This window comes from Medicago sativa, chromosome 8 (assembly GCF_051527215.1).
Source record: "Medicago sativa cultivar Bolivia chromosome 8, Bolivia_mono, whole genome shotgun sequence".
NCBI classification, from domain to species: domain Eukaryota; kingdom Viridiplantae; phylum Streptophyta; class Magnoliopsida; order Fabales; family Fabaceae; genus Medicago; species Medicago sativa.
The window spans coordinates 6,510,006-6,522,365 of NC_140756.1; the positions used below are offsets into that span (position 1 = coordinate 6,510,006).

Consider the following 12,360-nt stretch of genomic DNA (forward strand, 5'->3'; position numbering starts at 1 on the left):
GCAGGTCTTCGTAGCAATTTATACAACATTTTTTTCTTTCTTAAAGCATGATAAGAACTTGTGAGGTATCACATTTACTGGATATGGATTATACACTTTGACTATGGAATCTCAAATGATCTTAGGCTCTGTTTGGTAAGCCCACCAAATGAGCTTATAGCTTATAGCTTATAGCTTATAAGCTCGTTTGACAAAAAAAGCTCTGTTTGGTAACAATCTTTTACCACGAGCTTATAGCTTATTTCACGAATTTCCACGAGCTTATAAGCTATTTTTCAGAAGCTACTTCAAGTAGCGTTTGAGCTTATAGCTTATCATCTTTTATTACATTTTTACCCTTAATATTTTAATTAAAATCCACTTTTACCCTCTATTTTTTTTATATATCCGAGAGAGTAACGTTTAAATACTTGGCAGCTGAGTATTTTTATTTTCAATTTCTCATTGGGTACCGGCCACTAACCATCAATGTTTCAGTTTTTTTTTTGTTACATAATTTCTTTTCTTTATTCGATAGCCTTTATTTTTTTTCTTATTTATTATTATTTATAATCTAAAATAAATTAGATTGTATGTTTTATAGGAAGAGATATGAAAGTTACGATTCTTCTTTAAAAAAAAAGTTTCCTATTATATTAGTTGAGTAAATTTTATAATAACGTTTAATTTTTTTGTGTAGTAGAAATATTAAAATGATTGGCCTTTGACCATCCATCAATTAAAAAAATATTAAATTAAAAATGAATATGAAATAAAATTTTAGTTAATAAAATTATTTAATAAGAATGTCCTTTTAGTGAATAAATTTGTTATGAATTAAAAATGTCCTTTTATGTCATTTTACATTTATCAGCTATTGAACCGCTAATTTTACCAAACACTTCAATTAGCTTATAAGTTATAAGTCATCAGCTATCAGCTATCAGCTATAAGCTATAAGCTATCAGCTATCAGCTAGCTTATAAGCTATCCGCTATTTTTACCAAACATAGCCTAAATAAAAAGACAACAAGCTTCATCCTTGTATATTGTTTTAGTTAGCAACAAAGCGACCGATTTTCACATTTTGCAAGTTGTGCCTTACACATCATCATAACACTGACTTGTTGTAAGATAAGAACTGTGACACTTATAAACACTTGTGTGTATCATATCATATTAGTTCCAATGTGAGACTCTTAAAGAGCTCTTTCTCATTATAATGTGGTATTGAGATTTAGGTTAGTTTCATGGTTCTAAAATACTACCCATCCTTAAGAATAACATTCAAGTAATTATGGATGATCCATGGCTATTTTTTCATCATGTTATCCCCTGAAAGTTTTGCTACAATGCACTTTTTCAATTTCCTCATGACCCATTACTTCCCAATGTCATTTTTGAATGTTTCATCATCATCATCAAAAAATTTATGAATAATTTTACTTTGAACAATAATTTTCTTACTCATCAAAATATTTGCCACATCTTCTGTGTATCTATAAGAATAAATCATCTGATGACACATTCTCAACTCTCTCCCATAATCCTTCCTTTCACAATAGTGACATACGAGAAGAACATCAAAACATATTTTTTCGAATTTGTTTTAAGGGTATTGTGGGGTTTTATTTTGTAAGATATGTTTTACACATAACATATTTTATCCAAAAATCAAAATCCTAAAATATACCCTATAGAATAAATTGAAAAATAAAATATACTATATATTCTTCTTTGCATATGTCGTTAGAGAGGGAGAGTGAGAGAGAGAGGATAAGGGAAAATAAATAAGAAGACATTGCCAAATATTTTATTCTGGTCACTACAATTGAAGATGTAGTGCAAAGGTTTAGATAAGTAAGGATTATACTGTACAAAGTGAAATTACTCGTAGATTTTGTGCTGGTAATACTGAAATGTTGAGACATGATAAATACAGGGCCGTCTTAACAAATTTGTTGGCCCTGTTTTAGTTTTTAAGGATGGAAAAAGAAATATTAAATTTTGGGCCCCAAAAGACTAAATAAGGCACTAAAATAAAAATTATTGATAAAAAGTACTCTAGTGGGAATCGAACCCACTCCCAAACACTCATTCAAAGGCGGGCGCGCCACTGAAGCACTGTGATCTATTTGAAATATTTGCGCATTAACGCTATATAAATATTAATTAAGTGCCTTACATATAAAAAAAAATATATGTTTTGGGCCCCAAAAAAATCGAGGCCCGGTGTCATAGCCCAGCCTCGACGGGCTATGGGCCGGCCCTGGATAAATAAAGTAATGAATTTTGAGTAAATCGAAGTTTATTGTAACCAAATTTCTTCGGAATGACGTGGTAGGGAAGTAACCGTGGGTCTTCCGTAACTACTTAAGTGTTATTTTACATGGGTAGGAGTTTCAACCCCGGACCTCAAATTACACATCAATACTACATTACACTAACAAACTATGTAGAACAACCTATACTTAACTGCAGACACCATTATTAAACAATAACATTGTATGACAAGAACAAATAATTGAAGGTTCAAGATGACTCCTCATTAGACGTCCATGTTAACCCATTTTAACTGAGTTTAATGAAATATAGTAATGTTGCAGATATTTTATGACTTAAATGTTATAACAAACAAATTCAAATGACTAACTTGTTATAAATATTAGTTTGTTATTAATTCATAATCATGTTTAGTAGAGTTAAGTGTGTTTAGATTTACAATTTGAATAAGTTTGTTAGTTAGTTACAAGATATTTGCACTCTATGTCATGTATATAATAAATACTTTGTAACTTCTCTATTCATCAATCAATGAACATAACAACTTTCCAATACTCTATTCTCTCTCCCTAACAACCTCTTACCTCTTTCATCTTCTTCTTCCTCCGTTAATCTCTCAAAACTGTGATTGCTTGCAAAGCAAGAAACAAGTGCTTCGCTAATAATTGGCATCTAGATCCTTGAGTTCATATTCAGAGAAACACAAGTGAACTTTTGAAGGGTGATTTTCTGGGAAACACGAGTGAAGTGTGTGAAAATTCAGAAGTTTCTTGCATAGCAACCATGGGTACCAATGGAGGTTTTGTTCCATCAAATCTATTGACTCTGGAGGGAAACAATTGAGAAAGATGGAGTGCACTGATGAAGTCACTCTTTGGAGCACAAGATGTTCTTGAATTGGTGGAGAATGAGTATGAAGATCTTGGTGCAAATTCTACAGATGTGCAAAGAGCTGCTTTCAAAGATTTGAAGAAGAAAGATTGCAAGGCTTTGTTTTACATTCAGCAGAATGTTGATTCTAATAACTCTGAGAAGATTTCAAAGATAACTAGATCCAAGAAAGCATGAGATATTTTAGCAAAATAATATGAAGGAAGTGATAGTGTGAAGCAAGTAAAGCTTCAATCACTAAGAAGGAAGTATGAGTTGATGTTGATGGAAGATGATCAAAGAATCAGTGATTACTTCTCCAAACTGCTATTTGTAGCGAATCAGATGAAGGCTCGTGGAGAAGCAGTGTAAGATCAACAAGTGGTGGGTAAGATCATGAGATCATTTACTTCTAAATTTGATTTCATAGTTGTGGCCATACAAGAAGTTAAGTATGTGAAGACATTGAAGATTGAAGAACTTCAATCATCCCTTGAAGCACATGAGATGTTGGTGATCGAAAGAGGTTCAGAAAGAACTGCTCAACAAGCCTTGCAAGCTCAATTCACCAAAAAAGATAGATATGACAAGTATTCAAAGATGAATATGACAAGTATTCAAATTCAAAGATGTTGGTGATTGAAGGTCTAGAACACTTCCAGTTTCTTTTGCATGCAGGGGCAGATCTCTTCAAGGCACAGTGTGGCAAGTGGCACACCAGCCCCCCCCCCCCCCCCCCCCCCCCCTCCGTTTTTTTACCGGTTCATTGTATAATTTTATTCGTATATTAATACAAACTTAATTTTTTATGTTTATACATATGCCTATATTTCTACACAATTGCAAACACATTCATCACAAGTTCACAACATATGCATGCACATAAATTAAAGCCAAAACCTCTCATACATAAAATGTCTACGCTTTTAATTTCAAGACCAATAATTTGAAAACGATCACTTAGCGTAAACATATTTTATTTTATATGTATCATACGCCACAAATGCTAGTACAGAGGAAATGTCTTAAATTGGAGCAATCCAATTTCACAATAGCTATATATTTTACACCTTGCTGATAATACCTGAAGCATGTTGATAAATTATTAAAATATATACTTCATATACTTATTTAATTTAAGACATGGTTAATAGACTATAATTCAATCAAGGGGATGATTAATCTTCAAAGGTCTAAACCCATGCTGAAGACTTGCTTGCCATATTTTGTCAATGCTAAACATGACTTCTCCACATTCATGAACGTCCCAACCTTCTAAGGCGTGCAATATTCCAGCAATACGCCATGCACTCATGACTCTTCTTGGAAGCCAATTCTGTTGCATATACAAAATGTTTAGTTATACAAAATATCAAATTAATTATATAAATAACTAAATATTTTATATTGTCTCATGTTTTCTCAACATAACTTTACATCTTCACTTGAAATTTCGTAGACTTGATTGTCTCATGTTTTGACTAAATATCTAGTCGTGAGTCGTGACATTAAGGTTTTGATGTTTTTGTTACTGTAGTCATGGTCACATCGATCATATTTGACTACATTTTTTTTTTTTTTTGTAAACTCGAAGATCATGTTGTGACCGACTATGATCAAGACAATGATTTATAACATCACAATATATACAAGGTTGATTTCTTATATTGTCTTCATTTAACCAATTCTTAAATAATTTAGTAGTTCATTATTCACCTTTTGATTTCTAAGAGAGTAAACTGGAAGTGTAAATATCTATCTACTAACCTCACAAGAGTGGACATTGGATAAATTAGGGGGAGTTATCATGGCTGGTGTGCTAAGATAGAAGCAATCTTTTCGAAATTTCTTTGGAGGGAATTGGGAAAATGGTACGAACAATGATCCTTTTGGTGCCTTTTTTTGTTCTACCTCCTCACATTGATCTCCAACTAGCCATATCTGCAAATTCAAATAAACTCTTCAATTTTGATACTATCTTTTAAGTAAACCAAAAGCATTAGTGTTATTTTTTTGTTAGTTGAAACTTCAAACAAAATAAAGATATGATTATGAAATTATTAGAACTTAGAAAAAGATTTACCTTTGCAGAATTTGATCCTGGGAAAACCAAATTCTTCTGGGACTTCGAGGATAGCTTTAATTGAAGATTCTCATGATCATCTCTATACATTGTTGTAACCTGAAAGAAAGAAGGAAAAAAAAAGCAATTTTTGTTAATTTAGATTGTTTTAAAAAAATTCTACTAAAATTTCTAACAATTCTATTGAAAATTTTATAAATGAATAAAATGTTTAACAAATTGATAAAATTAACCATACCTTAGTACCCCTTTCACATAAAGCATTAACTATGGCATATGAAACCTTGTCAAGTTTACCACAAAGAAAAACTTGATTTTCTTCTTTTGGAATGCTGTTAAGAACAATAGCTACAACCAAGCTACTGCCATCAACAATCTTCATCTTAAGTTGGGGATACCTTTTAATGTATAGTTCACCATATCTATTGAGCAAGTCTCCCTGCATTCATTGAACATATATGTATTCTCTCATTAAGTCATTGCTCAATAAGCAATTCAATTTAGTCCTTTAAGCTTTTTTTTTCATTTAATTTTCATCACTTGCATTACAAACATTTAATACTTTAGTTGCGTAAGTTACAAATATTAAGATATTTCGATCCCTTTGTTTGAAGGACTAAGTGTCCAAATTTTGTGACTTAAAAGATCAAAGCATTTAATATTTGTAAGTTAAGTCACCAAAATGAAACCAAAATAATTTAAAGAACCAAATTGTCTAGCATTATGAGTTAAGGGACAAAGATGACACAAAAAATAAACTCAAGGGACAAAGTGAAATCTAAAATTAAATTAAGTGACCAAAATATAATTTAGCCAAAAAAATTATATGTATTGACAATGTAAAATAATTTTACACAAACTTTCCATCGAATTTCATCTGCAGGTTTTTTTTTTGTTGTGGTGGGGTTTGAACCCCGGACCTTGCATATTTTATGCATCGTCCCTACCAACTGAACTAATCTCACGAGGACGTCTGTAGGTCTTTTAGAATAAAATATTATAACATTTAAATGGTGATTCTTATTTAATGTTTGTGTAAAATTATTTTATCTTGTCCGTGTAAAATCAAACTTTATAAAATTAGAGGACTCACCTGGTTTGAAAGACCTAAACTTAAAACCTTAACTTTGCTCAACTCTGCTTCAAGTATTGCTTCTTCTATAAGTTTGTTCAATGTTTCTCTTTGCCATTTAAAAAGATACTACAAAAGTTTAAACAAAAACAGTCAATATAATTTTACTCCTTAAAAATAAAAATTATTAATATTGTAGTCCTCAAAACTTACTTGAACATGGAACCTTGGAATAACCCATGATTGCAAATTGAGCATATTAAAAGAGTTTCTCTCAAGAACAAATGTTTTGCCATAAAACCAAGTGACAAGAACAGACCAAAAGGTGAATGGCCACATGAAATAGAGGTACCATTCAGAAGATTGAGGTGAGGAGGCTAAGGAAGAAAATCCCAATCTTAGTTGATATATGGATTCAGGAGTAGTAAGGTGTGTCAAATGCACCACATCTGGTGCACCTTCTTCTTTCTTCAATGAATTTTCATATAATGTGTCTGAAGCTTTGTCAACAGTTCCATAGATGTAATCATAAATTGGCATGAATAGTGAATAGTTAGTCCGAAATTGTGTATGATGTAGTGAGTGGAACCTGTCACATATCATATATTTAGTTATTCTCTTTAATTTTGAGTTTAATGATACTCAAATCATAAGAAGAAAAAAAGGGTTAAATTACACATATTATAGTAAGAAAGGAAATTGATCACATTTAATCTATGCAATCCTAACATAAAAAAAGTACTCCATTGTCTAATTATCCTCTTTATCTAATAAATTTGGTAATTGAAAATATAAAATGTTAAATTAAATAAAGGATATTTTAGAAATACTAAAAAGTGAAGTTATTAAGATGTGAGTTAATTTTGTTTATATTCCATTTCAAAAACGAAATTATATATTTTTCTTATATATATATATTTGTTACAGAGTGGTTATATATTATAACTCGGAAAAAAGTTTCATCTAGACATTTTACTTCTTTTTTTATTTATCTTTACAATTGTTATATTTGACTACTTTGCTGCATTATAATATGATTTAAAAGAAATTTATAATCATCTACATTGTAAAGTATGATTCTCAAACATCAGTTAAAATATAGTCTTTAATAAAAGCAAACAAATACATATCGAAAGTTTTTGCATTATAAATTGTTAGAATTAAATTAAGTTTAACTCATACTTATAAAACCATTTGTAAGGGGAATAATGTCTCATCTAAATTTTTTCGCAATACATCCCTCATGACCAACACGACTAGATTTGATGCATGTATAAAAATGATAGATGACTTATCATTATATTATGAAACAATGTTATTAAAATTGAGTCCAACTCATATTTACGATACTTATAAGATAAGGAGTGCATCTCTTAGGTTTTTCCCAATATAAATAGTTACTATCAATAAAATCTTCATCAACTACTTCCTCCGTCCCTATATCTAAGCACCCTTTTATTAGAGGTTAATTAAAGATGCTTATATGTAAGGACAGATGGTAACTCCTTATATCTAGTTGGGGAACGATTTGGAGCTTTTCCATTATTGATGCAAACTTTAAAGCAATAGAACTCACCTAGTTTTTTACCTTCATAATTAATCTGTTGGATATTAATAACAAAATACGTACTATGACTTTATTTCATAGGGACCACTACCAAAGTACTCTAGGTTGGCAGGCCAAGCTGCCTAACTTAATGTATATCAAAGAAAGCTACATTTCTATGATATACTCTACGTGTTGCAACTGTTTTTGTTATCCATATTAAATACTTAGACTAAAGATTCAATTTGACAGTTTACAATTTTCTTCAAACCCAACTTAACTCATGACAAAAATAATATCTAAATTAATCTCTTGTAATTTTATATAGAGATAAATTAATTTCTTTTCTTTATTATAATGAATTAAAATTAACGGACAGATCAATTTAGCTCATGTATAAAATGTTTGAGGAAAATTTTATAGTGGTTAAATTGAATCGCGAGAAAAGTATGAGAGACCGAATTAAATTTTTATCTTATTAATTATAAAGCATTCGCCGTGGTAACAAATGATTGTATATATTTCTTCAAAAAAAAAAATGATTGTATATATATATATATATATATATATATATATATATATATATATTTTTTTGTGAATTTGAAAACAATCCATGTGATTGAGTATGCCGTGGTTCAAGAGAAATGGGACCTTAATGAGATGACTTCCGCTATTAATTCAAAATTACTATATTGACCACATAAAAAAAACTCTATTAACCAATCTTATTCGAAGCGTGTCTGACAATGAATATTTTGTTAGACGCAATCTCCATTGCTATATAAACAACCTTTTAACTTATATTAGTTAAAGTAATATTTGTTTTCTGTTGTGCCGCGAGTTTTAGCTGTGTTACTTGCACGCGCTCGTGTGTTAATAAATTTTGCTGATTCTAAAAAAAAATAAAAAAAAGTTAAAGTAAAACTTCTCTTGAAAGTTGTCTATTTTTATTTGCTTCAAATGCTCCCATTTAAAAGGAATGAAATTAATCCATTAAGATATTGAATATACAAATGTTTATTATAGAGTTTTACACCGACATTCCATCATATTTCGATATTTAATTATAATATAAATAAATAGTTAAAATTTTATGAACCAAAAATTCGATAAAGGTGTTAAGAGTTGGATACTTACGATGGTGTATACATGGTATACTTAAGGATTGGAAAGATGGAGAAGACTTTCTTAGGAATGAACTCAAAATTACAGTGACCCAAATTATTCATGAAATCAATGTAAGCAAGATAACCAGCAAATGATGCTATGGATGCTGTGTTTGTAATTGCTGTTGTGTATAATGGAATGGCAAATAGCAAAAAGTAGGCTATGTGTTCTGCAAATGGATGTATCACAGCTGCATGCCAAATTAAATTGAAGATATTAGTATGATTGCAACATGTAATTCATGAAATTAAAGTCACATGCACATATTAATTAACAATCTAGGGCTTCAGAGACAGTAGCATTGTGAGTTTATTAAACAAAATACGAATAACATACTAAATAATATGTAATTCATGAAATTAAAGTCACATGGACATATTAACAATCTAGGGTTTCAGAGAGAGAGAGTAGCATTGTGAGTTTATCAAACAAAATACGAACAACATACTAAATAATATAATGTTATAACAACATATATATTGCATTATAACTTGATAGTTTTTTTTTTTTTTTTTTTTAGGGAATATTGCATTATAACTTGAATCGCTCTAAATATCTACATAGTGTATTTCAGTCTAGCCTCAGCCCAATAATTTTTATTCTCCTCCCCATTATATTGCTACATCTATTTTGATAGAATGAAATGAGTTACATTTGCTTAAATAAAAACCACTTGATAGTTGGTAATAGGTCTTTATTTAACTAAAAAAATTAAATTACAAGTTATTGTTAAAATTCTATTTTCATCCCATCTTTAATTTTGTTCATTCAATTTGGTTCTAAAAAGTCATTGAATGTTTGAATTAAACAAATCAACCATCTAGTTCATGTACATGTTTTGGCAGATTCTACACTCACTAACATTTATATCTCTGTTTTATTTAGATTATCTTTATTAGATATGTGAGAAAAGAAAATTTAATTGTGGTGGAGTTCATGTGTGAATTTTAAATTTTGTTGGTAGTGGCCATGCTGATTTTTATGAACAATTTTACACTACTTTTTCATTTATTGATGTCCACATTAATTTCTCACCTACTCATCTTTATTTCCATATTATTGGGAGGTGGTAAAAAGAAATTAAAATAAAAAACAAAAAATAGGATAAACTCACAAGTGATTGGTTCTGTAACAATGGAAGAATGATGATGAGAATGATATCTAGAGTAAAGGAAATGATGATGAAGTGCTCTGTGTAACCAATAGTAAAGAAACTCCACTGGTCCACTATGTAGAAGAATTGTCACAACCACACCACTAGTTCTCCATATGGGCAATTTTTGAGACTCTGGAACCAGCCATTGACCAATATAAAATATCAATGCATTGAACAATATTTGATCATCCCTACACACAAAAAAAAAATATTAATCATTTTCATAAATACCTTAATTTAATATTTGATCATTAATTCATTCAAATTGATGTACTCCATGTATATTTATATATGTCTTTAAGTTGGAAATTTTATAATAGGGTGAAATTATATGTAATGAAAATATGCATAAACTTAAATATAAACCAAAGCTATGTTTGGATAATGTTTTTCCAGGGCAATATCGCATCTCAATGCACCTTCACTACTAAAAGCATGAAGTAACTATATACAGCTTCTGCGTTATCGTGACTTTAAATGTGAGTTTGGGTAAAAGAGACGTCAATCCAAACAGACACTAAGTAATCGTAACTAAGGTGTTATGAGTGTAACAAAAAAAAAAGTTGTTGTAAGTATGAATTTTGTAACTAACATTTGTCATTTTAAAAAAAAATTAATTCGTACCAATTGCTTTCTCGATCAACTTGTTCAAACTCGATTGCCTTGTCGACGATTCTGTTTTTTCCTTTGGCGGTTCGATGGCGAGATAAAGAGATCCAAATTTGGTCATGTAGCATCCTCACCATCATATATGGGAAGATGAGGAAGTTACTGAGGTCCTTTTCCTCTGGACTATTCACAATGAAAGAGTGTGTGCTCTTTGCTATGAATGGTGTCAAAATCACCCACTGCATTGTATCATCCATTTTTTCAAACAAACAATTAACAATAATACAAGTTATATACTATTTTAGTTTCTATAACAATTCATAGGAATTAAACCATGCATGGTTTCTTATATTATACTTTATATGATATGAGAGTGATTAATTCATAGAAATTAAATCATGCATGGTTGCTTAGATTATACTTTATATGCTATGAGAGTGTGATGATAGATTAATAATTGGAATGATGCAGTAAGAATATGATGATAATAATAACTATGAAACCTTGAATCTCCCGAGAGGTGTCCATGGCCAATCAGTAAGTATGCCAGGTTTGGACGCCATTTTTATGCCAAGAAAGGGTATAAGAGAAGAGTCAAAGGATTGTGTGCATGATCTTGTAACCAAGTCTATCTATTTATAATATTTGTTTGCTACCTACCAGTGCCTTTAAGATAACTCTTGGGGAATTTTTATATGTTTATTCTATATATAAATTTTACACTTAAATGATAGTGGTCACTGATTAGTGGTCACTGATTAATTTATCAGGGATGTGTTGTAATTTTTTTCTAGTGAAATGTTGACCGTAAAAATTGAACTCTTGACTTTTCTATTGTTGCAGAATAAATGTCATTTTGTCATTTCGAGCTGATTATTTTATGGACATTTTTATGTCAATTTCTTAAATGTAGATAACTTCTATACCGATCAATTTTCAACCAGTTTCATAACTGATTTTAATTATGTTTTTTTTGTTAAAAACAAATTTTTAGTACGGAGGAGTAGAGAATACGAAGTTCGAACCTCAATTTCTACATATTAATGTCTATGGAGGTACCCTCCAAACCTTAATCTTTGTTCTTATTTTTTTTTTAATAAAATTGTAAATTTTTAATAGTAAAAATTGAAAAGTAAAATGTAATGTTTTTAAAATTTAGTAAACAATAAGATTTCCCCTTTTTAGATGCCCATGTTAAAATTTATTTTTCATTTGCCAATGTATTTCTACCAACAAATGTCGACAAAAACAAAGACAATAACAATCAAATAATTGAAAGTATCAATGAACTTTCTTTGTTCCGAACATTCAACAATAAAAATAATGTATATTTGTCTTTACTAATTTCATTAGAAAAGAAAAAATCAATATTTCATCCGCTTTTAAATGTAAGCAAAATAGAGGAAGAAAAGGAAAATTAACTTTTATTTATGAGAAATAATATTTGTACAATTATTTTTTTGACAACTCTCTCCTACTTCCGTTGTATTCTTACTTTACTCTCTCTCTCTCTCTCTCTCTCTCTCTCTCTCTCTCCCCTCCCTCCCTCCCTCCCTCTCTCTCTCTCTCTCTCTCTCTCTCTCTCTCTCTCCAAT

The 12,360-nt window shown here is 30.1% G+C and overlaps 1 protein-coding gene across 1 annotated transcript; it reads right to left on the minus strand.

Annotated features, from left to right (window-relative positions):
• Positions 1-4,092: 4,092 nt before the first annotated feature.
• On the minus strand, positions 4,093-11,373 carry LOC146896481 (very-long-chain aldehyde decarbonylase CER1-like). The gene is made up of 10 exons (XM_085731745.1): positions 11,269-11,373; positions 10,781-11,004; positions 10,115-10,347; positions 8,971-9,190; positions 6,501-6,876; positions 6,309-6,416; positions 5,454-5,654; positions 5,216-5,314; positions 4,900-5,073; positions 4,093-4,468 (listed from the first exon to the last, which is right to left on the minus strand). The coding sequence occupies exons 1-10, from the start codon at positions 11,326-11,328 to the stop codon at positions 4,295-4,297; spliced, it is 1,869 nt and encodes a 622-aa protein (XP_085587871.1). The 5' UTR covers positions 11,329-11,373; the 3' UTR covers positions 4,093-4,294.
• Between the last annotated feature and the right edge of the window lie 987 nt (positions 11,374-12,360).

Coding starts and splice junctions, on each gene's coding strand:
- LOC146896481 (XM_085731745.1), bottom strand. CDS start 11,328: ATGGCGTCCAAACCTGGCATACTTACTGATTGGCCATGGACACCTCTC. Junction 6,417..6,500: donor TTCCAAGGTTCCATGTTCAA/GTAAGTTTTGAG, acceptor AAACTTTTGTAG/TATCTTTTTAAATGGCAAAG. Junction 5,074..5,215: donor CAGGATCAAATTCTGCAAAG/GTAAATCTTTTT, acceptor TTGAATTTGCAG/ATATGGCTAGTTGGAGATCA.